This window comes from Opisthocomus hoazin, chromosome 35, assembly GCF_030867145.1.
Source record: "Opisthocomus hoazin isolate bOpiHoa1 chromosome 35, bOpiHoa1.hap1, whole genome shotgun sequence".
NCBI classification, from domain to species: Eukaryota; Metazoa; Chordata; class Aves; order Opisthocomiformes; family Opisthocomidae; genus Opisthocomus; species Opisthocomus hoazin.
Genome location: NC_134448.1, coordinates 3,668,621 through 3,693,861, shown reverse-complemented (window position 1 = coordinate 3,693,861; position 25,241 = coordinate 3,668,621). Strand labels below are relative to the sequence as shown.

General features: G+C 62.5%; 2 protein-coding genes across 2 annotated transcripts; both read right to left on the bottom strand.

The window, feature by feature from the left end:
* Window positions 1–5,326: 5,326 nt before the first annotated feature.
* Window positions 5,327–8,539, bottom strand: PGLS (6-phosphogluconolactonase). Its single transcript, XM_075446049.1, has 5 exons — window positions 8,236–8,539; window positions 8,045–8,152; window positions 7,282–7,383; window positions 6,345–6,485; window positions 5,327–6,235 (listed from the first exon to the last, which is right to left on the bottom strand). Exons 1-5 carry the CDS (start codon window positions 8,491–8,493, stop codon window positions 6,098–6,100), a joined length of 747 nt encoding a protein of 248 aa, XP_075302164.1. The 5' UTR covers window positions 8,494–8,539; the 3' UTR covers window positions 5,327–6,097.
* Window positions 8,540–8,996: 457 nt separating this feature from the next.
* On the bottom strand, window positions 8,997–24,520 carry SLC27A1 (solute carrier family 27 member 1). The gene is made up of 12 exons (XM_075445931.1): window positions 24,290–24,520; window positions 21,079–21,473; window positions 18,592–18,753; window positions 16,899–16,968; window positions 16,704–16,795; window positions 16,466–16,575; window positions 15,497–15,706; window positions 13,690–13,816; window positions 12,538–12,675; window positions 11,348–11,512; window positions 10,707–10,853; window positions 8,997–9,531 (listed from the first exon to the last, which is right to left on the bottom strand). Exons 1-12 carry the CDS (start codon window positions 24,454–24,456, stop codon window positions 9,374–9,376), a joined length of 1,941 nt encoding a protein of 646 aa, XP_075302046.1. The 5' UTR covers window positions 24,457–24,520; the 3' UTR covers window positions 8,997–9,373.
* Window positions 24,521–25,241: the final 721 nt, after the last annotated feature.

The following is a 25,241-nucleotide window of genomic DNA, read 5'->3' as shown; positions in this document are numbered from 1 at the left end:
TCCCCCCAAACCTGAGAACCCACGGGGTTCCCCTCAAACCTGGCACCCACAGCCCATGGGGACCCCCCCAAACCTGAGCACCCACAGCCTGCGGAGACCCCCACCAAATTTGGGCACCCATGGGGCTCCCCTGGACCCGGGCACCCACAGGGACCCCCCCCAACCCTGGGCACCCACAGGGACCCCCCAAAACTTGGCAAACCACAGCTTGCAGGAACCCCCCCAGACCTGGGCACCCACAGGGACCCCCCCCAAATCTGGGCACCCCCAGGGACACTCCCCCAAACCTGAGCACCCACGGCCTGTGGGGACCCCCCCAAACCCACCGGGCTCCCCCCAAACCTGAAAACTCATAAGGACCCCCCCAAACCTGGGCACACCCCTAAACTTGGTACCCACAGCTCACTGGGACCCCCTCAAACCCGAGCACCCACAGAGCCCCCCCCCAAACCCGAGCACCCACAGCCCGTGGGGACCCCCCCGGACCTGGGAACCCACAAGGACCCCCCCTAAACTTGGCACCCACAGCCCATGGTGACCCCCCCAAAGTTGGGCACCCGCAGCCCATGGGGACCCCCAAAAGCTGGGAACCCATGGGGCTCCCCCCAAACTTGGCACCCACAGCCCACGGGGACCCCCCCCAAACCTGAGCACCTGCAGCCTGCGGAGACCCCCCCAAACTCAGGCATCCACGCGGCTCCCCCCGACCCGGGCACCCACAGGGACCCCCCCCAAACTCGGGCACCCACAGGGAACCCCCAAACTCGGGCACCCACAGGGCTCCCCCCAGACCTGGGCACCCACAGGGACCCCCCAAACTCGGGCACCCACAGGGAACCCCCCAGACCCGGGCACCCCCGGAGCCCCCCCAGACCCGCGCACCCCCAGCCCGCGGGGTGCGTTCCCCCCCCCTCACCGCGGCTCCTCCGCCGGCCGCCACTCCACGCGGTGGTAGAGCCCCTGCACCCGGCCCAGCCACTCCCGCAGCAGCGCCGTCGTGTTGTCCACGCTGTGATCCGCGGCCACCCTGCGTGGGAAACCCCCCACGCCCCCCCTCGGTCAGCCCCGGGGGTCCCCCCCACCCGCAACCACCCCCCCCCGCGTCCCCCTGTCCCCCCCAAACCCGCCCCCCACCCCGCCACGCCGCGTCCCCCACGCGTGTCCCCGTCTCCGCCACGCCCCCCCGCCCGGCCCCGCCCGGCCCCGCCCACCGCCGCGCTAGCCCCGCCCACCAGAGCGCTATTCGCTCCTTGGGGTGCCGCAGCCGCTCGAGCGCCCCCAGCGTGGCCGGCAGCGCGTGCGCCGCGTTCCTGGCCAACAGCGCCACCATCACGCGCGGCGGCCGCAGCGGCGATTCCGGGTTCCAGCGCTCCTCGGGGAAGTATCCGGTCACCGGGCCCGGCCCCGGGACCCCCGGCCGCCGCCCCGGGCCCGGCCCCGCCGCCAGCAGCAGCAGCAGCAGCGCCCACGGCCGCCCCGCCGCCATCCTGAGCCGCCCGCGGCTCCACCCCCTCCTCCGCCACGCCCCCTCCTCCGCCACGCCCACTCCGCCGCGCTCCGAGCCCTCTATGGCCGCAGCGCCCCCTGTGGCCACGCCCCTTCGCTGGGTCCGTACGCTTAACCACGCCCCCACATTAACCACGCCCCGTCCCCCCGGTGCGCCCCCGGGTCCTGCAGCCCGCCCGGCGCCCAAGGCTCTCCCCCTGGGCGAGGATTTTTCCCCTCAAAATGGCGCTTTCCAGGGTTTTTCGCTTCAAAAATCGAACTTCTGAGGATTTTCCCGCTCAAAGCCTGAAGGATTATTTTCTTAAAAAGGCTACTTTTGTGTCTTTTCCCTTGAAAATCGTACTTTTACCTTCAAAACAACACGCTCTCACGTATCTCAGCATCACTGTCCCAAGGATTTTTAACTTCAGAATTCCAACTATCCCGGCTTCAAACATTTTTCCTCTCTAAATGTTGCTTTTAAGTATTTTACCTGCAAAATTTCCAAGACTTGGAAGGATTTTTACCTTCGAAGCTCTTAACTCCGAGTATTCCCCCCAGCACGTCACGCCTCGCATATTCTACCTCCGCCTTTCCCTTCCGAACGCGGCTTTTGCCTATTTTACCTTCAATTTTCACACCTTTTTACCTCCCAAGAATTACTTCCAAGTCTTTTCCCTTCACAAATCCTACTTGCAAGCATTTCACCCTCTAAACTTCGCGTTTCACCCTCTAAACTTCACGTTTCACCCTCTAAATTTCACGTTTCACCCTCTAAATTTCACGTTTCACCCTCTAAATTTCACATTTCACCCTCTAAATTTTGTTTCACCCTCTAAATTTCACTTTTCACCCTCTAAACTTCGCATTTCACCCTCTAAACTTCGCATTTCACCCTCTAAATTTCACTTTTCGCCCTCTAAATTTCACTTTTCGCCCTCTAAATTTCACTTTTCGCCCTCTAAATTTCACTTTTCGCCCTCTAAATTTCACTTTTCGCCCTCTAAACTTCGCGTGTTTCTCCCTCCGTGCCGTTCCTCCCGCGCGTTCCACCGCCCCCCGTCCCATTTTCCACTCCCGTTCCCACGTCAGACTCCGGGCCAAGCCGGAGCTCCAGGCCCGCGCCGCAGCCCCACCCCAGGCCCTCACCCCCCCTCCTCGCGCTCGGCCGACGGAGATGCGGAAAATCCCGCTTTTTCCCCCGGCGCCGAGGTTTTGGGCGTCCAGCCGAGCTCGGCCTCGGGAACGCAGCGAGGGCGACAGAAACTTGGACGCGCGCACAGGGGAACGGCTGTTCCGCAGCTGGAAAAGCCTCACGGATCCCCGCCGCGGACGGGGAAGACGCCAAGAAAAAGAAGGGAATGAAGAAAAAAATGAAGGCGGACGTTGTAAGGGCGGCGGGAAGCGCGGCGCAGGGCCCGGCTGCAGCCGCTGCCGCACGAAGGGAGGAACCATCCGGAGCAGCCGCTCCCGGTGCTGCCCGGCGGAGCTGCTGCCGCGGCCAAACTCCGGCCGCCGGGTCCCAACGAGGGGCGAGCCCGGCGCGACAACTTCCCGGGGCGATGCGGGGGGACGCGGTGATGTGGGGGGACGCAGCGACGTAGGAGGATACAGCGACACAGTGACACGGGGGGATGCAGCGATGCAGGGGGCTGCGGGGACACGGTGGGACACAGTGACACGGGGGGATGCAGCGATGCAGGAGGCTGCAGGGACGTGGCAGGACACAGAGATGTGGGGGGATGCAGCGAAACAGAGGAGGACGCAGCGATGCAGCAGATGCAGTGACCAGGGAGGACGCAGCGATGTGGGGGGACGCAGCGACGTAGGAGGATACAGCGACATGGGGGGATGCAGCGATGCAGGGACGTGGGGGGACGCAGCGATGCAGGGGGATGCAGCGAAACAGAGGAGCATGCAGTGATGCAGGAGATGCAGCGACACGGGGAGACGCAGCGATGCAGGACGCAGCGACACAGGGGGACAGAGCAACGTGGGGGGGATGCAGCGATGCGGGGGGACGCAGCGACACAGTGACATGGGGGGATGCAGCGATGCAGGGGGACGCAGCAACGCAAGGGGGACGCAGAGACGTGGGGGGGGACACAGCGACACAGTGACACGGGGGGATGCAGCAATGCAGCGACGTGGGGGGATGCAGTGATGTGGGGGGACGCAGCGACGCCGGGGGGGGGATGCAGCGATGCCGGGGGGGGGGGACGCAGCGACGCCGGGGGGGGGGGGGGGGGGGGACACACGCAACCGTTCTGTCCCACCAGCAAACCAGTAAAGCCATTTAACCAGTGTCTGCAGGGAACTGGGAGCTCCCACTCCTGTTACATTTCTCATTTTGAGCGGCGCTGCCCGGACTCCCACCCGCTCTCCAGCAGACACCGACGCGCTCCGGGCGCTGGCGGAGCTTCCCCGCGGCTGCGCCTCAGCTTCCAACGGCAGCGAGACGGGGGGAGGCGGAGAACCCCGGATCCGGCTGCGGGAGACCCTGGGGAGAGGCCAGGGGACACCGAGGAACGGGGAGAACCCTGGATCCGGCTGCGGGAGACACCAGGGGATGCAGAAAAAGGGGGAGAACATCAGATTCAGCTGCAGGAGACCCAGGGGATGTGGAGAACCATGGAAAACACCAGATCTGGCTGCGGAAGACCCTGGGGAGAGGCCAGGGGATGTGGAGAAAGGGGGAGAACCCCAAATCCAGCTGCAGGAGACACCAGGGGACGCGTTGAGAAGGGGAGAACCCCAGATCCGGCTGCAGGAGACCCTGGAGACATAGAAGAATGGGGAAAAATACCGGATCCAGGTGCAGGAGACCCTGGAGAGAGGCCAGGGGACACGGAGGAACGGGGAGAACGCCGGATCCAGCTGCGGGAGACCACTGGGGACACGGAGGAACAGGGAAAAGCCCGGATCCAGCTGCGGGAGGCCCCGGGGAGAGGCCAGGGGACGCGGAGACGGGGGATAAACGCCGGATCCAGCTGCAGGAGACCCCAGGGGATGCAGAAAAAGGGGGAAAACACCGGATCCGGCCACAGGAGACCCCAGGGGATGCAGAAGAAGGGGGAAAACCCTGGATCCGGCCACAAGAGACACCAGGGGACACGGAGGAACGGGGAAAAGCCCGGATCCAGCTGCGGGAGACCCCAGGGGATACAGAAAAAGGGGGAGACCCCGGATCCAGCCGCAGGAGAGCCCGACTGCGCTTTCCCCTCCGCATCACCGCCTCGTGAATATTTAAATAACGTTTCATATCGACTCACCTTCCCCCAAAAAATCAGCCTTAAAGGGGCAGCGGCGCCTCTGCCGCTCCCCACCCCGCGTTCCATATGCTCCAACGGCTCCGATCCGGATTCCTGTTTATTTCTGAGACGGAGAATTTCTGCTCGGCCACCGCCAGCTCAGCCTCTCTGCTCGCCCGCACGCGCCGCTTCCATCCTGGAAATTAATTGCTGGTCGCCGTTCATTAACACAGAACCACTCCAGAGTTCTAATTTCAGACGCCAAAGCGGTTCAGGCTGTGAACTCAGGCGAAGGCGGGACAGGATTTACCCCGACTCGCTGCGGGGGCTCCCTGCCTCTCCCCACTCTCGGCTACAGCACGCAGGGGGTGCGGGACCGGGCGGGACGCCGCGCTCCGATTTGGAAATCACTCGGAAAAAACCCCCCGGCCGTAGCGCGGAACCGGAAAACTCAGCGCCGCGCGGTTCCGGCTTCGCAAACCCCGCTCGTTGACACCCGCGGCGTTGGTCAGCCCCGGGAACGCTTCAAACACCGTCTCGAATCCACCTCGGATTTCGAGTTTCAAAGCCGTCCCCGCGTGCGTCGCTTCACGGTTTTCAGACACAGAGCGCGGCGACGGGGCAGGCACAAGCGTGGTTCTCGCTGCGTTTCTGTCTAACTCCCAAATCCCGCCGTTTTCTGCCCGGATTCTCCTTAAAACCCATTTCGGCGACACCGGCAGGCACCTCGCCGATGAACCCCCCCGCGCTCCGGCAGCTGCCGGCTCCGCAGAACGCCGGCGCGAGCGACGGCCGCGTCCTGCACCGCAGCTTCCGCGTCCCGCGCGGCTCCGGCACAACACGGGCGTAAAAATCATCCAGCCCAGGAACCTCCATTTTTGGGGTGGTTTTTTTTTTACTTCCCCCGTAGGGAAGCGCTAGCCGGAGCGGAGAAGGCAGCTGCCTCGCCTGCCTCGGCTTCCTCGCCACGCGGCGCCGGACGCCGCTGCACCGACGGACTCGGCACCATCTCAAAAGCGAACCGGCGAGGGAAACGGAGCGCTGCTGCTCCCGACAGGTGTCTGTCCGTCCGTCCGTCCATCCTTGCACCGCCGCAACCCCGCGCCCACTCCTCCAGCGCCGCAGAACGACGACCAGGAGCAGCGGAGCTGCAACGCCTCTGTTTAATGCCGCCGGGCGCGACGCGCAGGGATTCCTCCGCCGAAATCCGCGCCGTTCGATCCGGAAAAACGGGGGGGGGGGGGAAAAAAGGGGGTTTGTGCCACGAGCGAGCGCCGCGGGGGAAAGCGGCGTTCGTCACCTGGAATGTCAGGCGGCCGGCGCAGCGGTCAGCGGCCCCGGAGCGCGGGCGGCCGGTGGCTCTACGGGAGCGGGTGCCTCTTGACGGGGATGGTCAGCTCCTGGGCTGCTGCCTCGTCCAGGAACCAGCGCAGCTGCCCGGAGCGCGGCCGGACGCGGGCGGCGGGAAGGGGGTTTTCCTCGTCGCCTTCCAGGATGCGCTGCGGGGGGAAGGGGGAGCGCTGGGAGAGCAGGAAGGGCCCCGCGGAGGCTGCGGCGCCGGAGCGAAGCCCCCTCGGGTGCTCGTTCCCCGGGGGAAGGGGGCGGAACCTTGAGCACGGGGGCTTTGCCGGCGCCCATCGCCACGAAGGCGACCACGCGGGCGGCGTTCAGCACGGGCAGCGTGAACGTGATCCGCGCCGCCGGCGGCTTCGGGGAGTCGGTGATGGCAGCGACGAACTCCTCCTCCTCCTGCCAGCGGGGAGAAACCCAGGAAAAGAGGGGAATAAAACAAGAGGGAAAAAAAAAAACAGGAAAAGAGGGGGGAAAAAAAACCCAGCAAAAGAGAGGAATAAAACAAGAGGGAAAAAAACACAGGAAAAGACAAGGGGGCAAAAAACAGGAAAAGACGAGGGGGCAAAAAACACGAAAAGACGGGGGGGAAAAAAACATGCAGTAAAAGAGGGGAAAAAACTCCAGGGGGGCAAAAAGGAAAAGAGGGAGGAAAAAACACTCAGGAAAAAACCCCAAGAAAAGAGGGGGGAAAAACCAAGAGGGAAAAGGGGGGGGGGGGGGAAACCAAGAGGGAAAAGGGGGGGGGGGGGGAAACCAAGAGGGAAAAGGGGGGGGGGGGGGAACCCAGAGGGAAAAGGGGGGGGGGGGAACCCAGGAAAAGAGGGGGGGGGGGGACCCAGGAAAAGAGGGGGGGGGGGGGAACCCAGGAAAAGAGGGGGGGGGGGAACCCAGGAAAAGAGGGGGGGGGGAAACCCAGGAAAGGGGGGGGGGGGGAAACCCAGGAAAGGGGGGGGGGGGGGGGGAACCCAGGAAAAGGGGGGCGGGGGGAAACCCAGGAAAAGAGGGGAAACACCCCCCCCAGAGCCAGGGAGTGAGCCCGACGCGGAGCACCAGCGGCTCGGGGGGGGGGGGGGGGGGGGGGGAGAGGGTCCCCGGCCCTGCCCAGCCCCCGCCCCAGCCCCATTTCCACTTCCTCCCCAACCCAGGAAATGTTTGCAGGAGGAAGCAGGGTGCCGGCCCCCCCCAGGCTCACCTGGAGCACGGGGTGGCCGGGGAAGAGGGAGCAGGTGTGTCCGTCCGGGCCGACCCCCAGCAGCAGCAGATCGAAGGCCGGGACCTCATCGTCCGGGAAGGCCTGTGGAGAGAGAGGGTGAGGGGGAACACGATGGGGAAACGGGGAAAGGGGGGGAACGGGGAGGGGAAACAGGGAAAGGGGGGGAATGGGGAGGGGAAACAGGGAAAGGGGGTGGGGAACTGGGAAAAGGGGCGAAGGCAGGAAGAGGGGGAACTGCGAAAGAGAGGGAAGAGAGAAACAAGGGAATTGGGAATGGGGAAGGGGAAAGGGGGGAAGGGGAAAGGGGGAAACCAGGAAAGGGGGGAAGGCAGGAAGAGGGGGCAACAAGGGAAGGGGGGGAAATGGGAAAGAGGAAAGGGAGGAACAGGGGGGAAACAGGAAGCGGGAAGGGGAAACAGGAATGGGGAAGGGGAAACGGGGAAGTGGGAAAAGAGGGGAAATAGGACAAGGGGCAAAGGCAGGAAGAAGGGTGAAATGGGAAGGGGGGGAACGAGGGAAGGGGGGGAAGGGAGGAACAGGGGAAACAGGGAAGTAGGGAGCCAGAAAAGGAGGGAGGGCAGGAAGACAGGGAAAATGGGAACGGGGAGAACGAGGGAAGGGGGGAGGGAAACGCGAAAGGGAGAAAGAGGAAAGGGGGAAGGACGGAACGGGGGAAGCGGGAAGGGGAAACGGGAAGCGGAAGGTGGGAAGGGGGGCCGGGAAGGGCCCCCCGCCCCGGTACCTTGACGAGCAGCTCGGCGTAGTGGGCGGCGGCGGCGGCGGGCGGCAGCTCGGGGGCGGGCAGCAGCACCCTGGTCCCGGAGAGGGGCAGCCGCGGCAGCAGCTGGGCCTGGGGGGGGGGGGTGAAGCGGCGGCGGGCGGTGAGCGGCTGGGCCGGGCCGGGGGAGCCCCCGCAGCCCCGGCCCCGCTCACCCCGTAGGCCCCGGCGGTGCTCTCGGGGTGCTCGGCCGGCACCAGCCGCTCGTCGCAGAAGGCCACGAGCCAGCGGGCCGGGGCGTCGATGGCGACGGCGGTGGGGGGCAGGTCCCGGGCCAGCAGCCCCACCAGGCTCCCTCCGGAGAGGCCCAGCGAGAAGCGCCCGACCGCCGCCTCCGCCTGCCGCGCCACGAACCGCGCCAGCGCCGGGCCCAGCTCCTCCGCCGACGGGAACACCGAGACGCTGCCCGCCATGATGGCGCCGGGGGGCGGCGCGCCGGAAGTGACACCGCCTGCGCGCCGCGGCGTTGCCAGGCAACGAAGGGCCTAAGCCTGGCAATGCGCGGTGCCGGAAGTGACGCTCCCTGCGCGCCGCGGCGTTACCTGGCAACGAGGGGCCTAGCCTAGCAACGTGAGGCCTAAGCCTGGCAACGCACGGTGCCGGAAGTGACGCGCCCTGCGTGCCGCGGCGTTGCCTGGAAACGTGAGGCCTAAGCCTGGCAACGCGCGGTTCCGGAAGTGACGCCACCTGCGCGCCGCGGCGTTGCCTGGCAACGCGAGGCCTAGCCTGGCAACGCGAGGCCTAAGCCTGAGGCCTAGGAACCTACGGCCTAGGCCTCCCCACCCCCCTCCCCGGGTTTCACCGCTCCCAGCCCCTCCCCAGCCCCCGGCCCTCGCTCCTCGGCGGGGGTGACGCCCCGGGCCGCTCCCCTCCACCGCAGCACCCACCAACGTCGGGCTTGGTTTTTTTTTTTCTCCTTTAATGTCCTCGCAGCCCCAGCTCTATTGGGGAGTTAAAACGTGACCTAACACCCAGTGAAGTTAAAAATCCTCTAAGCGGGTTAAGTAAAACTCGGAGACGGAGCGGAGCGAAGGCCCCCTGCGAGGCCCAGGCGTCTCCGTAAATAAATATGGCCGCCGCGCTCCTCCCCGCGTGGCCGCGGTTACGGAACTCCTCTCTAGCGGGGCGAGGGCAGGTTAATGGGGGGCTCAGCGCCCCGCGAGGGAGCGGCCGACGGGTGAAGGGGCGTTAGGGGAGGGAGACGCTGCCCCGCGGGAGCCCGGCGCTTCCCGCCAGCGCCCGCCCTATGCCGCCGGCGTGCTTTGCCTCGGAAAAGGCCGAAATGGGAGCGGCTCATAAAGCGGCTTGTCCCGAACAAATCCTGGCGTAAAGGCGCTCGTCCAGAGGGACGTATTTTCCCAGCTTTAGATCCAGAAAATACAAGCGATCCGAGGTCTGGTGGGGGTCGAAGCCTTCCCGCTGTAAGCGCGTCTTCTGAATCTTAAAGGTGCCTTCAAAAAGAGGGGGGGGGAAACAACAACAAAAAAATCAAATTAAAGCCACTCTGCGTCGCGCACCGGAGCCAGGGGCGACGGCGCGGGTGGCAGCCCTCCGGGAAGGGCCCCCCGCGACGCCCCAGGAAATGGGAAGGGGCGCAGGCAGCAGCCAGGGAGCAGCAGGCTCGGCCGTTCGGCGTGCGGAAGGAGCCCGGCAGGCGAGGGACAGCGCGCGAGGGGGGGAACGTGCGCTCCTACCCCGCCTCCCCCACCTCTCCTCGCTCTCTCCCCAACTCTCTCTTCTCTTTCTCCCTCGCCCTCTTCCTCTCCCTTCCTTCTCCCTCTCCCTCTCCCTTCCTTCTCCCTCTCCCTTCGTTCTCCCTCTCCCTCTTTTTCTGTCCCCCTTCTCCCTTTGTTCTCCCTCTTTTTCTCTCCCTTCGTTCTCCCTCTCCCTCTTTCTCTCCCCCTTCGTTCTCCCTCTCCCTCTTTTTCTCTCCCCCTTCGTTCTCCCTCTCCCTCTTTTTCTCTCCCCCTTCGTTCTCCCTCTCCCTTTTTCTCTCCCCCTTTGTCCTCCCTCTCCCTTTTTCTCTCCCCCTTCATTCTCCCTCTCCCTTTTTCTCTCCCTTCGTTCTCCCTCTCCCTCTTTTTCTGTCCCCCCTCTCCCTTCGTTCTCCCTCTCCCTCTTTTTCTGTCCCCCTTCTCTCTTCGTTCTCCCTCTCCCTCTTTTTCTCTCTCCCTTCATTCTCCCTCTCCCTTTTTCTCTCCCTTCGTTCTCCCTCTCCCTCTTTTTCTGTCCCCCCTCTCCCTTCCTTCTCCCTCTCCCTCTCCCTTCCTTCTCCCTCTCCCTTCGTTCTCCCTCTCCCTCTTTTTCTCTCCCCCTTCATTCTCCCTCTCCCTTTTTCTCTCCCTTCGTTCTCCCTCTCCCTCTTTTTCTCTCTCTCTCTGGCCATCTCTCTTTCCTTCCCTCTCTCTCCCTCCCTCGCAATCTCTCCACCTCCCTCCCTCCATCTTTTCTAGAAGGGCCCAGAACCGCCTGCTCCCTTGTTTAAGCCTGACCCCCTCCCCTCCATTTTCCCCACCGCTACGCCCGCGCCTGCCGCGCTCCAGCTCGGGACGGCGTCATTCCGCCCCGGGGCGCGGGAAGCAGCCCCCCCTCGCCCCCCACCCTCGCCCCGGGGCGCAGCCGGTACCTGTGGTGTCGACGCGGGGCAGGAGCCGGAGGAAGACGGGCCGGGCGTAGGCGGGCAGCACCTTCTGCAGCGCCTGGTACAGGGCGCCGGGGTCGACGCCCGCCGCCGGGTCCGCGATGGCCGCCATCCCGGCTTTGCCCTCCACCCCTGGAACGGAGGAGCGGGGCTGGGGCCGCGGAGCCCGCAGACGCGCCCGGGGAAACCCGATTTAACGCCAGAGGTGCCGAGCGCCTTGCCGACGCGGCTCCTCGCCGGGGCCGGCACCGAAAAACCAACCCAACGCTTCGCTGGGTTTCGCCAAGACGAAACTCCAGGGCCGGGCGCGGCGACGGGCACCTCCGCGGCCGACACGCTCGCCTCGCGCCCCTGCGCCCGCCCCGGAGGTTTCCAGGCCCACAGAAGGGTCTCGTCACGCCACGAGCCCTGAGCTCACCGAAAAACTTTCAGTTTTTCAGACAAAAATAAAGGGTGCGCCGCTGGATCGCTGGTTATTTCTGCTCCTCGGAATAAACGCGCCCAACGCCATGGTTTGACTCCATCCTGTCTTTGTGTTTTTGGGAGGTGACCGATTCCCACCCGGCACGTTGGCCTAAAATTTCCCTTTCTCCCCAGACCCCGAGAACGCCGACTCGGCGTTTTACCTGGCACCTCCACCCCGTACACGGCGACATCGGTCTGGTTGAGGACGTGGCTCAGCGTGCCCTCCACCTCAGTGGTGGAGACGTTCTCCCCTCGCCAGCGGAAGGTGTCCCCGCTGCGATCCCTGAAGTACATGTAGCCGAGTTCGTCCATCACCAGCACATCTCCTGGGTGGGGAGACACCAAGAACCCCCTCAGGATCGAAGTTCGTTAGCGCTACGGACCGCCTCACCGCCCCCCGCACCGGTCGCTTCCCAGGGAAGGGCAGAAACACCTCGGCGGCTTCACCCCAGCGTGCCCTGGGTGCCAGGAAGGCCAACGGGATCCTGGGATGCATCAAGAGGAGCGTGGGCAGCAGGTCAGGGAGGTTCTCCTCCCCCTCTGCTCTGCCCTGGGGAGGCCCCATCTGGAGTCCTGGGTCCAGTTCTGGGCTCCCCAGTTCAAGAAAGATGAGGAGCTACTGGAGAGAGTCCAGTTCTGGGCTCCCCAGTTCAAGAAAGATGAGGAGCTACTGGAGAGAGTCCAGCGGAGGGCTGTGAGGATGAGGAGGGGACTGGAGCATCTCTGCTAGGAGGAGAGGCTGAGGGAGCTGGGCTTGTTCAGCCTGGAGAAGAGAAGGCTGCGAGGGGACCTTAGAAATGCCTCTAAATATCTGCAGGGTGGGGGTCAGGAGGACGGGGCCAGACTCTTTCCAGTGGTGCCCAGCGACAGGACAAGGGGCAACGGGCACAAACTGGAGCAGAGGAAGCTCCAGCTGAACCCGAGGAAGAACTTCTTCCCTCTGAGGGTGCCGGAGCCCTGGCCCAGGCTGCCCAGGGAGGCTGTGGAGTCTCCTTCTCTGGAGATATTCCAGCCCCCCTGGCCGTGGTGCTGTGCCCCCTGCTCTGGGTGACCCTGCTTGGGCAGGGGGTTGGGCTGGGGGACCCCCAGAGGGCCCTGCCAACCCCCACCACGCTGGGATTCTGGGATTCTGAGCACGGCAGAGGGGGGAAATCTCTCCCTCTTCAAAATGTTCATTTTTTATGAATTCCCAAACAGCTCAGCAGCCGGCAGCTTCACGCCGCTGACACGTCTGTTCCTGGGACCCTTTAGGTTAGAGAAGACCTTCAAGCTCATCGATTCCTCTCCAAAATCCCAGCTTTGGGTGTCTCGAGCCCCCCCTTCGCGCAAAGAGCGCCCGCAGCGACGGTACCTGACAGGTAGGCCTGGTCCCCTTTCCGGAGCACGTTGCAAGCGATCTTCTTGCTGGTGGCACTCTCGCTGACGTAGCCGTCGAAGCGACGCAGGGGGTCCCGCTGGTTTATCTGACCGACCAGCAATCCCGGCTCTCCTGCAGGAAAATGGGATCAGCGTGATGAGGTTCAACAAAGCCAAATGCAGGGTCCTGCACCTGGGGAGGAACAACCTCATGCACCAGTACAGGCTTGGGGTGGACCTGCTGGAGAGCAGCTCTGCGGAGAGGGACCTGGGTGTCCTGGTGGACGACAGGGTGACCATGAGCCAGCAGTGTGCCCTGGCTGCCAAGAAAGCCAATGGGATCCTGGGGTGCATCAAGAAGAGTGTGGCCAGCAGGATGAGGGAGGTTCTCCTTCCCCTCTACACTGCCCTGGTGAGGCCTCATCTAGAGTACTGTGTCCAGTTCTGGGCTCCCCAGTTCCAGAAAGATGAGGAGCTACTGGAGAGAGCCCAGCGGAGGGCTACGAGGATGAGGAGGGGACTGGAGCATCTCCCCTACGAGGAGAGGTTGAGGGAGCTGGGCTTGTTCAGCCTGGAGAAGAGAAGGCTGCGAGGGGACCTTAGAAATGCCGATCAGTGTCTGCAGGGTGGGTGTCAGGAGGACGGGGCCAGGCTCTTTCCAGTGGTGCCCAGCGACAGGACAAGGGGCAACGGGCACAAACTGGAGCAGAGGAAGCTCCAGCTGAACCCGAGGAAGAACTTCTTCCCTCTGAGGGTGCCGGAGCCCTGGCCCAGGCTGCCCAGGGAGGCTGTGGAGTCTCCTTCTCTGGAGATATTCCAGCCCCGCCTGGACGTGGTGCTGTGCAGCCTGCTCTGGGTGACCCTGCTTGGGCAGGGGGTTGGGCTGGGGGACCCCCAGAGGGCCCTGCCAACCCCGACCATTCTGGGATTCTGTGATTCTGTGAGATGACACCGGCGCTCCACGACGAGCCAAGCTTTGCGCACGCCAGAAGACGGGCGGTTGCTGACCCGATCCCGTTTTCGGAGGAGAGAACAAAGCGGAGCCCCGCACACGACGCTAGAAACCCCTTAAACCAGGCAGATCTTGCGTATAAATATATTTTTTAGAATAAAAAGCGGCGACTGATTTGTTCAGGCCGGCGCTCACCTGGGCGGCAGGGGATACACAGCCCACGGGAATCCCGGATCAGCTCCATCGTGTCCTCGTTCACCTTCACCAAACGAATGGGATAAACATTGGGCAAAATCCGACTGTTGAAACCGCAGGCGCCGACCTTCCAAAAGACAGGAAAAAAAAATACAAACCCAAAATGTAAGATTTTTCCCAGGTTTTCGCGCGTGCCGCCTCTCACTACCAGTTCAGCTCCCGGCCGTCCCCTGCGAGAGGACCGGGAGGAGGCAGCAAAGCCGGCAGAGCTTCCAAGAACCCCCTGAGGACCGAAGCTCGTTAGCGCTCCGGACCGCCTCACCGCCCCCCGCGCCGGTCGCTTCCCAGGGAAGGGCAGGAACACCTCGGTGGCTTCACCCCAGCGTGCCCTGGGTGCCAAGAAGGCCGACGGGACCCTGGGGTGCATCAAGAGGAGTGTGGGCAGCAGGTCAGGGAGGTTCTCCTCCCCCTCTGCTCTGCCCTGGGGAGGCTCCATCTGCAGTGCTGGGTCCAGTTCTGGGCTCCCCAGTTCCAGAAAGATGAGGAGCTACTGGGGAGAGTCCAGTTCTGGGCTCCCCAGTTCCAGAAAGATGAGGAGCTACTGGGGAGAGTCCAGTTCTGGGCTCCCCAGTTCCAGAAAGATGAGGAGCTACTGGAGAGAGTCCAGTTCTGGGCTCCCCAGTTCCAGAAAGATGAGGAGCTACTGGAGAGAGCCCAGTTCTGGGCTCCCCAGTTCCAGAAAGATGAGGAGCTACTGGGGAGAGTCCAGTTCTGGGCTCCCCAGTTCCAGAAAGATGAGGAGCTACTGGGGAGAGTCCAGTTCTGGGCTCCCCAGTTCCAGAAAGATGAGGAGCTACTGGGGAGAGTCCAGTTCTGGGCTCCCCAGTTCCAGAAAGATGAGGAGCTACTGGAGAGAGTCCAGTTCTGGGCTCCCCAGTTCCAGAAAGATGAGGAGCTACTGGAGAGAGCCCAGTTCTGGGCTCCCCAGTTCCAGAAAGATGAGGAGCTACTGGGGAGAGTCCAGTTCTGGGCTCCCCAGTTCCAGAAAGATGAGGAGCTACTGGAGAGAGCCCAGTTCTGGGCTCCCCAGTTCCAGAAAGATGAGGAGCTACTGGAGAGAGTCCAGTTCTGGGCTCCCCAGTTCCAGAAAGATGAGGAGCTACTGGAGAGAGTCCAGTTCTGGGCTCCCCAGTTCCAGAAAGATGAGGAGCTACTGGAGAGAGTCCAGTTCTGGGCTCCCCAGTTCCAGAAAGATGAGGAGCTACTGGAGAGAGTCCAGTTCTGGGCTCCCCAGTTCCACAAAGATGAGGAGCTACTGGAGAGAGTCCAGCGGAGGGCTACAAGGATGAGGAGGGGACTGGAGCATCTCTGCTAGGAGGAGAGGCTGAGGGAGCTGGGCTTGTTCAGCCTGGAGAAGAGAAGGCTGCGAGGGGACCTTAGAAATGCCTCTAAATATCTGCAGGGTGGGGGTCAGGAGGACGGGGCCAGGCTCTTTCCAGTGGTGCCCAGTGACAGGACAAGGGGCAACGGGCACAAACTGAAGACGAGGAAGCTCCAGCTGAACCCGAGGAAGAACTTCTTCCCTCTGAGGGTGACGGAGCCCTGGCCCAGGCTGCCCAGGGAGGCTGTGGAGTCTCCTTCTCTGGAGATATTCCAGCCCCGCCTGGCCGCGGTGCTGTGCCCCCTGCTCTGGGTGACCCTGCTTGGGCAGGGGGTTGGGCTGGGTGACCCCAGAGGGCCCTGCCAACCCCCACCACGCTGGGATTCTGTGATTCCTCCCTCCCCGCGGCACCCTCTTCCTCCTCACCTTTCCGTCCAAGTTGGCAATGCTGCAGTTGCACTCCGTGGCTCCGTAGAACTCTCCGATCTGCTTAATTCGGAAGCGCTTGGTGAAGTCCTCCCAGATGGTGGGTCTCAAACCATTGCCCACCGCCAGCCGCACGCGGTGCTGGGTTTCCGACTCTCGGACCGGCTGATTCAGAAGATACCTGCAGATTTCCCCGATATACTGAATAATCTGAAGCAGCAAACACAAAAACACGGCTCAGGCTTCAGGCGACCGTTACAACGCCCCAGAACAAGCCGCCCGCCGGGCCGCCGCTGCCAGCGCGCCTCGTGGAACCGGACACGTCAGGCGTCTTCGTTAACGGGCAGGTTTTACCAGTTCAAGTTGGGATTTGTTGCCACAAAATAATAAAAAAAAAAAGAATTGGCAAAGGTAAAAGAGTCCTCGCGCTCCGCAAGGCGCACGTTGGCCCCAGGAAGGAGCAGAGGACGGATCCCTCAGCTCGGATAACGATAACTCGCGTAAAGAAAAAACCCTCGCGCTTCGACAGGTGACCCCAAGGCCCCCGGGAAGACGAGGGGAGCGCGCGGTCAGCCCCTGCTCCAGCGAAAAGCGGCGATCCAGTTACCAGCTATAAATACTGCCGCGGGGGGGGAAGGGCAGGATGAACCCCAGGGAGGAGAAAGAGCTCCCAGAAGCCGAAGGTGCAGACACAAATAGATGTTGACCGGCTGCCAGCTGCCAAGAGAATCCCTTCCGGCAGAGCTTTCCCGCGACAGCAAGGGACGCAGACTCTTTAAAGCTGGTGTCGACAACTTTGCGAGGAGGAAGCAGGAGGAGGAGGATGGAAGAGCTTTTCCAAGCCCCGCACGCCCGAAGCGGCGCCGGCGATCTGAGAACAGCAGCTCGGTAGCGGACGAGGAGCGGGGAATTAGCCGGAGGTCGATAATTAAGCGGCGAACGCGGCGCTCGCCGGCCGAGCGTCCTCACCGTGCATCCGTGTTTCGCGCAGTCGTCCCAGAAGCGGCTGGCCGAGAACTTCTTCCGGATCACCACGGTGAGGCCGTGGATGAGGCACTGCCCGACCCCCATGATGTTTCCTGGAAAAGAAGGATCCCGGGGATAGCTCCAGCCATCCCGGGGCCGTGCGCTCACACGGACGCACGCCGGAGCGGGCGGGGGAGGCCAACGCCTCGCCGAGGAGGATGAGGATGAGGATGATGCTCACCCGCGGAATGGTAGAGCGGGAGGCAGTTGTAGAGGACGTCCTCCGGGCGCATCCTGTAGGCGTAGTAACCGAAGGCGGCGATGCGGTAATACCTGCGGGAACCCGGCGCGCGCTGAGCGAGCGGGACGGGTAACGCCCGGGGTTTCGCAGCGCGAGAGGCGCCCGGGGAGGGGTGGGCACCCCCCGGGTCCTCACCTGCTGTGCACCACGATGGCCGCTTTGGGCATCCCCGTGGTTCCCGACGTGTAGATGTAGAAGAGGCGATCTGGAACGGACACAGGCGTCAGAGCGGGCTGTCCTCGCCCGCCCGAGAAAACCCCCAGAGCGTTTTGCTTTGTGCTTCAGGGCGAGGAACGGCTCAGGAGCGGGGACAGCGTGGGGACAGCCGGCCGCGAGGGCTGGCGTCGACTTCCCGTCGCAGCCTGGCCGAGAAGCCGCGTGTCGACAGCAACGAGCGTGCAGAGCCCCGAGAAGACGAGCCGCACGCCTGTACGCAAACCGCCCGGGCACCAGACGAGCCCTCCAGCTCGGACGCTGATTCCACATCAGCCGAGAAGGAAGGTCTCGACGTCAGGCTGATGGCAGCTCTACGCCGTCTGAGCTAACCCATCTGATCTAATTACACAATCATGGAATCACCGAATGGTCAGGGTTGGAAGGGCCCTCTGGGGGTCACCCAGCCCAACCCCCTGCCCAAGCAGGGTCACCCAGAGCAGGCTGCACAGGACCTTGTCCAGGTGGGTCTTGAATATCTCCAGAGAAGGAGACTCCACAACCTCCCTGGGCAGCCTGGGCCAGGGCTCCGGCACCCTCAGAGGGAAGAAGTTCTTCCTCATCTTCAGCCGGAGCTTCCTCTGCTCCAGTTTGTGCCCGTTGCCCCTTGTCCTGTCACTGGGCACCACTGGAAAGAGCTTGGCCCCATCCTCCTGACACCCACCCTGCAGATATTTGTAAGCATTTATAAGGTCCCCTCGCAGCCTTCTCTTCTCCAGGCTGAACAAGCCCAGCTCCCTCAGCCTCTCCTCGTAGGGGAGATGTTCCAGTCCCCTCATCATCCTCGTAGCCCTCCGCTGGACTCTCTCCAGTAGCTCCTCATCTTTCTTGAACTGGGGAGCCCAGAACTGGACTCTCTCCAGTAGCTCCTCATCTTTCTGGAACTGGGGAGCCCAGAACTGGACTCTCTCCAGTAGCTCCTCATCTTTCTGGAACTGGGGAGCCCAGAACTGGACACAGTACTCTAGATGGGGCCTCACTAGGGCAGTGTAGAGGGGAAGGAGAACCTTCCTCGTCCTGCTGGCCACACTCTTCTTGATGCAATTTAAAAAATAAATAAAGGAGAAGCCTCTTCGCGGCGTCACTCCTCCTGCTGGAAGCGAAGCACCAAAATGGCGTCTCACGCCTCGGGGGTCTCAGACGCTCTTAAGTGTCTTAAAATGCAGACTGGAGGCCACCTGGCACCTTCCTCTCCCGCACCCCACGCCCGCCAACACCCACCCTCGCCCCGGGCAGGGAGAGATCTCCGTGACACACGGGCCAGCTGCGGGGGAAGGTGCCAGGGGCTGTTCAACGCCGCAGACCCCTCGGGTGGATTCGTGGAGCGAGGGCCCAGCCCCGGCACGCCGGTGGCTCTTCTCCCCTAACGGAAGAGCTGTCTGTGGGATGGCTCCCATCTCCCTCCTCTGGGTGCTAACACATCAGTTACGTAAAGCTCGGGAGCCTCAATGAGAAAATGAGCCCAGAGGACCCCAGAACCAGGGTCTTTTGGGTTTTTTTGCCTCTTTTCTTCTATTTGCGAGTCCAAACCGGGTCGACTCAACCCCTCCATCTCGCTCAGTTTTCCCCTTTTGCTGTGACCTAGCCCAGAAATAGAAATCATCAATAAAATTACCGTCTAAACCTTTGACGGGAACCTGAGCCGGGGGCGATTTCGAGGCGGTGCTCAGGAGCGGATCGAGGTGGCTGCTCCCCGCAGGAACCGCGTCCGGGTTGTAGTCGCCGGAGCAGAACTTTGCCATGTTCTTCCCCAGCATCCCGTTCACCTCGGATATTGCTGCGAGAGAAAGCAAGTCGCTTTTTCAACACCACGCTCTAGGCAGTGGCCAAAATCATCGGGACAACCTCCCACCGTGCCCCAAAACATCGCCCGAACGGAAGAACCTCGAAAACACTCGCGTCCCACCCGTCTGCATCAGTGCGGTCTGACCGAGCCGGGGCCCAGGGAATCCCAGAATCCCAGCATGGTGGGGTAGGAAGGGACCTCTGTGGGTCACCCAGCCCAGTCCCCTGCCCAAGCAGGGTCACCCAGAGCAGGGGGCACAGGACCTTGTCCAGGCGGGGCTGGAATATCTCCAGAGAAGGAGACTCCACAGCCTCCCTGGGCAGCCTGGGCCAGGGCTCCGTCACCCTCAGAGGGAAGAAGTTCTTCCTCGGGTTCAGCTGGAGCTTCCTCTGCCCCAGTTTGTGCCCGTTGCCCCTTGTCCTGTCGCTGGGCACCACTGGAAAGAGCCTGGCCCCGTCCTCCTGACCCCCACCCTGCAGACACTGATCGGCATTTCTAAGGTCCCCTCTCAGCCTTCTCCTCTCCAGGCTGAACAAGCCCAGCTCCCTCAGCCTCTCCTCCTAGCAGAGATGCTCCAGTCCCCTCCTCATCCTCGCAGCCCTGCGCTGGGCTCTCTCCAGTAGCTCCTCATCTTTCTGGAACTGGGGAGCCCAGAACTGGACTCTCTCCAGTAGCTCCTCATCTTTCTTGAACTGGGGAGTCCAGAACTGGACAGATTACTCCAGATGGGCCAGATTTTTTGTAGGAAGACCCTAACAAAAAACCTACACGGAACTGCCTCTCCCCATGACCACGTCCCGATGTCCAAACGATCTGGAATGGTTTCGAGGCGAGGATTCAGAATAATAAACCACCAGACCTAACAATAACCGCCAGAACAGAGCTCGTCAGAGAGGCAGGGGGGTGTTTAAAGCCAGCATCCACCGAGAAACCTCTCCTGCGGCAGAGAGTGGGGCACTGAGGAAAGGGTATTAAAGGAGCAGACGAGAAAAACGCGCCCTGCGGCATCGCCACCTCTTGCTTAGCCCACGACTCCCGGCGCAGCTCTTCCAGCTCCAGCGACACCAGAGCAAACCCGCGAGGTCCGCTCCGGCACCACGGTACCAGGAAGATGCCGGGAGACGAAACCGAGCTACCGATCTGGTAGTTAGGCTGGTAACCAGTGGTGTCCCCCAGGGGCCAGTACTGGGCCCAGTCTTGTTCAACTTCTTCATCAACGACCTGGATGAAGAGTTAGAATGTACCATCAGCAAGTTTGCTGAGGACACCAAACTGGGAGGTGTGGTAGAAACACCAGAAGGCTGTGCTGCCATTCAGCGTGACCTGGATAGGCTGGAGAGCTGGGCAGAGAGGAACCTGATGAGGTTCAACAAGGGCAAGTGCAGGGTCCTGCACCTGGGGAGGAACAACCTCATGCACCAGTACAGGCTGGGGGTGGACCTGCTGGAGAGCAGCTCTGCGGAGAGGGACCTGGGTGTCCTGGTGGACGACAGGGTGACCATGAGCCAGCAGTGTGCCCTGGGTGCCAAGAAAGCCAATGGGATCCTGGGGTGCATCAAGAAGAGTGTGGGCAGCAGGACGAGGGAGGTTCTCCTTCCCCTCTACACTGCCCTGGTGAGGCCTCATCTGGAGTACTGTGTCCAGTGCTGGGCTCCCCAGTTCAAGAAAGATGAGGAGCTACTGGAGAGAGTCCAGCGGAGGGCTACGAGGATGAGGAGGGGACTGGAGCATCTCTGCTAGGAGGAGAGGCTGAGGGAGCTGGGCTTGTTCAGCCTGGAGAAGAGAAGGCTGCGAGGGGACCTTATAAATGCCTACAAATATCTGCAGGGTGGGTGTCAGGAGGATGGGGCCAAGCTCTTTTCAGTGGTGCCCAGCGACAGGACAAGGGGCAATGGGCACAAACTGAGGCACAGGAAGTTCCGTCTGAACATGAGGAAGAACTTCTTCCCTCTGAGGGTGACGGAGCCCTGGAACAGGCTGCCCAGGGAGGTTGTGGAGTCTCCTTCTCTGGAGATATTCAAGACCCCCCTGGACAAGGTCCTGTGCAGCCTGCTGTAGGTGACCCTGCTTCGGCAGGGGGGTTGGACTAGATGACCCACAGAGGGCCCTGCCAACCCCTACTATTCTGTGATTCTGTGATCGCTCTCCTCAAAACTCCGCTCCTCTTGTAGGCTCAGATGCCGGCCGAGCGCTTCTGCCTTTTGTCATCAGGAGATTTACCGTCTTCCCCAGCCTTCAACGCGGCCAGCTGCCTTTTTGTTTGTAGTTTCCTCGATCTCTGCCTTACTCAGGACCACGAACGCCCAAGCGACTCACCCGAAGACAGCTCCCCTCCGAAGATGATGGCTTTCGCGCCCGACGTCGTCACGCAGTAAACCAGAGAATCCAAGCGCAAGTTGAAGTTGATCAGCGCCGCTTCGATGCCGACTTTCGCCATCCCCAGCCAGAGGCCGACAAACTCGGGGCGGCTCTCCATGAAGATGGCGATGACGTCCCCCAGCCGGAAGCCTTGCTGGTAGAAGTAGTTGGCCACGGCGTTGGAGTACTCGTCCAGCCTCCTGAAGGTCCACTGCTCGCCGGTGGCCTCGTAAATCAGGGCCACTTTGTCGGGGTGCCGGCGGACGACGTCCTGGAACATCTTGGGGACGGTGCTTTTGGCTTTTTGATGCCGTCGCAACTGGTACTTGACTCGTAACAGCACCGAGAGGCCGCTGCAGCAAAGAAAGAGCGGCACCAACTCACAAATTATGTTAAGGAACAGGGGAATTTTCAGCAGAAGGTCCAGATGAGAAGGGATGTGGGCAGGACGCACGTATTCCGCACGAGCTGCCTACTGGCATCGCCCTGCTCTTGGACAGCTGAAGTGTTTTACCCTGAAATTGGAATTTTTGATCACTTTTAACCACTTTTAATCACTTTTAATCACTGCTGCTCTATCAAAAACAAGGGTGATTTTATCATGGTCAATAAACAGCAGACAGCAATGGTTCTGGTGCTTTCCACACTACAGAACACGGGGACTCCATCTTCACGTCGACCCCAGCTCAAACCGGCCCGCGGAGAATATTAGAGAGGCTAAATTACAAACCCATCCTTTAACGATGTCTTCTGCCATCCTGGGGAGAAAAAGGACTTGGCCACCCTCGCTGTGAGCAAGAAAGGAAGCAAACACGCTTCACCCGGGAAGCGCCTTCCTTGCCAGGACCTTTCGGAGCGTCTTTGTGCCCCGTGGGATCCGCGAGCGTTCGAACGACAAAGCCACCCCGGCCCCTCGACGGCAGCCGGAGGCTTCCCCCTTCCACCCACCGGCGCGTCTTCCTGTGAGTCAGAGCCCCGGGATGGCAGGAGGCGAGGGTGTCTAAACACGACCAGCCAGAAGCCAGAGATTTTAAGAATAATTATTAATAATAATAATTCTTCGATGGCAAGCGCCTCTCAAGACGACGGTGCCTTAGCAAGGGAAGGATCACTGCCTCTGTGGATACCTGACCCCACCAAGAGCAACCGCTCAAGAAAAGAACGACCCAGACTGCTCTAACGGGGCTTTTTTTCTTTTTTCATCTTCCATAATCTACATAATTATTTTAAGTCTCCGAGGCAGCAGCTGCAAGCCCAGCCTCGGCACGGCTCAAGCTGGACGGCGGCGAGAGTTGTTGTCCCAACTTCAACCGTCTCCCAGGAGGAAACTCTGTCCTTAGGGATGGGTTGGCTGCCTCGCCTCGGCTGTGGGCTATAACTTGGAGATGAAAATTAATTTATTAAAGTACCGTAACGAGGACAGCAGGTCTGGGCGAACGCAACGGATCCCGTTTCCTTCCCGGAGGTGGGAGGACGAAGGCGGTGTTTTTCCGCCACTAAAATAGGAAATTGTCGTGCAACAAAGGCTTGGAAGAACCCCCAGAAACTGGAAAGGTCGTTTAACATCAGCTGGTGAAAACGGCTCTCACGGCCGGAGCGGGAGCGTCGCTCCGGCCGAAGGGGGAAGGGCGCGCTGCCGAAACGAGCTGCTGGCAACGGCCGGGCCGAGCTGGGCTTTCAGGGTGACCCGACACCGCGCCAAGTGCGGAACAGAGGAGCCTTTTCACGGCTGAGCTGCACTTCCCCGACGCTTAAAGGGCTTTATTCCACCCAGTTTATTTCGGCCATTATTCCCAGCTCGCCGGGCAATCGGGAGGAAGCAGCTCTTCAAAGCCCGGTGACAGCCACAGCGAAGCTGGCAACCGCGGCGGCCCTAAATCCTTCGGAATAAAGGCACATCCTCAGGGAGCCTGGAAAACCATGGCACCCCTAAACCCACCAGAGTAAGGGCACGTCCTCAGGGAGCCTGGAAAACCCCGGGACCCCTAAATCCTCCAGAATAAAGGCACATCCTCAGGGAGCCTGGAAAACCATGGCACCCCTAAATCCTCTGGAATAAAGGCACATCCTCAGGGAGCCTGGAAAACCCCGGGACCCCTAAATCCTCGGGAATAAAGGCACATCCTCAGGGAGCCTGGAAAACTGCGGTACCCCTAAATCCTCTGGAATAAAGGCACGTCCTCAGGGAGCCTGGAAAACCCCGGGACCCCTAAATCCTCCAGAATAAAGGCACCTCCTCAGGGAGCCTGGAAAACTGCGTACCCCTAAATCCTCCGGAATAAAGGCACATCCTCAGGGAGCCTGGAAAACCATGGCACCCCTAAATCCTCCGGAATAAAGGCACATCCTCAGGGAGCCTGGAAAACCATGGCACCCCTAAATCCTCCGGAATAAAGGCACATCCTCATGGAGCCTGGAAAACTGCGGTACCCCTAAATCCTCCGGAATAAAGGCACATCCTCAGGGAGCCTGGAAAACCATGGCACCCCTAAATCCTCTGGAATAAAGGCACATCCTCAGGGAGCCTGGAAAACCATGGCACCCCTAAATCCTCTGGAATAAAGGCACATCCTCAGGGAGCCTGGAAAACCATGGCACCCCTAAATCCTCTGGAATAAAGGCACATCCTCAGGGAGCCTGGAAAACCATGGCACCCCTAAATCCTCTGGAATAAAGGCACATCCTCAGGGAGCCTGGAAAACCGCGGGACCCCTAAATCCTCGGGAATAAAGGCACATCCTCAGGGAGCCTGGAAAACCATGGCACCCCTAAATCCTCTGGAATAAAGGCACATCCTCAGGGAGCCTAGAAAACCGCGGGACCCCTAAATCCTCGGGAATAAAGGCACATCCTCAGGGAGCCTGGAAAACCATGGCACCCCTAAATCCTCCGGAATAAAGGCACATCCTCAGGGAGCCTGGAAAACTGCATACCCCTAAATCCTCGGGAATAAAGGCACATCCTCAAGGCAGCTGAAACCGCAGCACCCCAAAACCCTCCGGAGTCAGGGCACGTCCTCACGGCGGGGGGGGGAAATCGCGGCCCCAGCGCGACGCAGCCCCCCGGGCAGCAGCTCGGGGGGCACCCACTGGGCCCCTTCCGCGGGGTCCCCGAAGCCGGCGGAACCCGGGGTGGGGTCTGTCCCTGGCGGGGCGGAGGAGCCACTTACAAGAGGTCCCGCGGCGCGGTCCTGCAGGCCAGGCGCAGCAGCCGCCACCCGCCGCTGCCCAGGCAGACGCCGAGCGTGGCCGCCAGGCTCCAGGCCCAGGGAGCGCCCAGGAAGCGGAGCAGCCCCAGGGAGCCGAGGGAGGCGGCGCAGACCCCCGCCGGGCCCATGGCGCGGGGCTGCGGGGGCCGGGGTCTCCCCACCCCCCCGCCCCCCCCGCCCGGCCCCGTCACCGGCAGCTCCGCCGCCCGCTCCCGCCTCGGCCGCCGGCGCCTCGCGCTCGGGAGCGACCGCCCCCCGGAGGGGCGGGGCGGCGAGGGGAGCGAGAGGCTATTGGTCGAGAGGGAGCGGGGAACGCCCAGCGAGGCGGTGACATGACACGGCGGAGGGGCGGGGCGGAGATGGGCCCCGCCCTCCCCCGGGGGCGGTCCTGTCCTGGGAGGGCGCTGCGCGGGGGGGGAGCGGGGGGGGGGGGCGCTGCGCGGGGGGGGGAGCGGGGGGGGGCGCTGCGCGGGGGGGGGAGGGGGTGGGGGGCACACGGGACCCCGCTCCTCCCCCGGGACCGATGGGAGCGGGGGTTAACGGGGGGGGGGGGGGGGAAAGCGTCGTTCGTGTCCGCACCGCGCGGGACAGGCATGGACCGGGACCCCACGGACCGGGACACGAACACCCGGGGACCCCAGCCCCGTACCGGCACTGCCCGGGACCCCACGGACCGGGACACGAACACCCGGGGACCCCAGCCCTGGACTGGCACTGCCCAGGACCCCACGGACCGGGACACGAACACCCGGGGACCCCAGCCCCGGACCGGCATGGCCCAGGTCCCGCACACCCCGGCCCCCACGGCCCCCACACACCGGCACTGCCCACGTCCCCCCGGCCCCGAGCACACCCACGCGGGCCCGGCCATGCCCTCCCCGTTTAAGCCGATTACCGGAGGCTCCGGGCTCAT

Excerpts from the sequence above, each read along its gene's own strand:
- PGLS (XM_075446049.1), bottom strand. The coding sequence starts at position 8,493 with ATGGCGGGCAGCGTCTCGGTGTTCCCGTCGGCGGAGGAGCTGGGCCCG. Across the intron at positions 8,153-8,235 it reads GCACCGCCGGGGCCTACGGG|GCCCAGCTGCTGCCGCGGCT; the intron begins GTGAGCGGGGCC and ends CCCCCCCCCCAG. Across the intron at positions 6,236-6,344 it reads GCAAAGCCCCCGTGCTCAAG|CGCATCCTGGAAGGCGACGA; the intron begins GTTCCGCCCCCT and ends TTCCCCCCGCAG.
- SLC27A1 (XM_075445931.1), bottom strand. The coding sequence starts at position 24,456 with ATGGGCCCGGCGGGGGTCTGCGCCGCCTCCCTCGGCTCCCTGGGGCTG. Across the intron at positions 18,754-21,078 it reads CGGAGGGGAGCTGTCTTCGG|CAATATCCGAGGTGAACGGG; the intron begins GTGAGTCGCTTG and ends TTTCTCTCGCAG. Across the intron at positions 16,576-16,703 it reads CCCGCTCTACCATTCCGCGG|GAAACATCATGGGGGTCGGG; the intron begins GTGAGCATCATC and ends CTTCTTTTCCAG.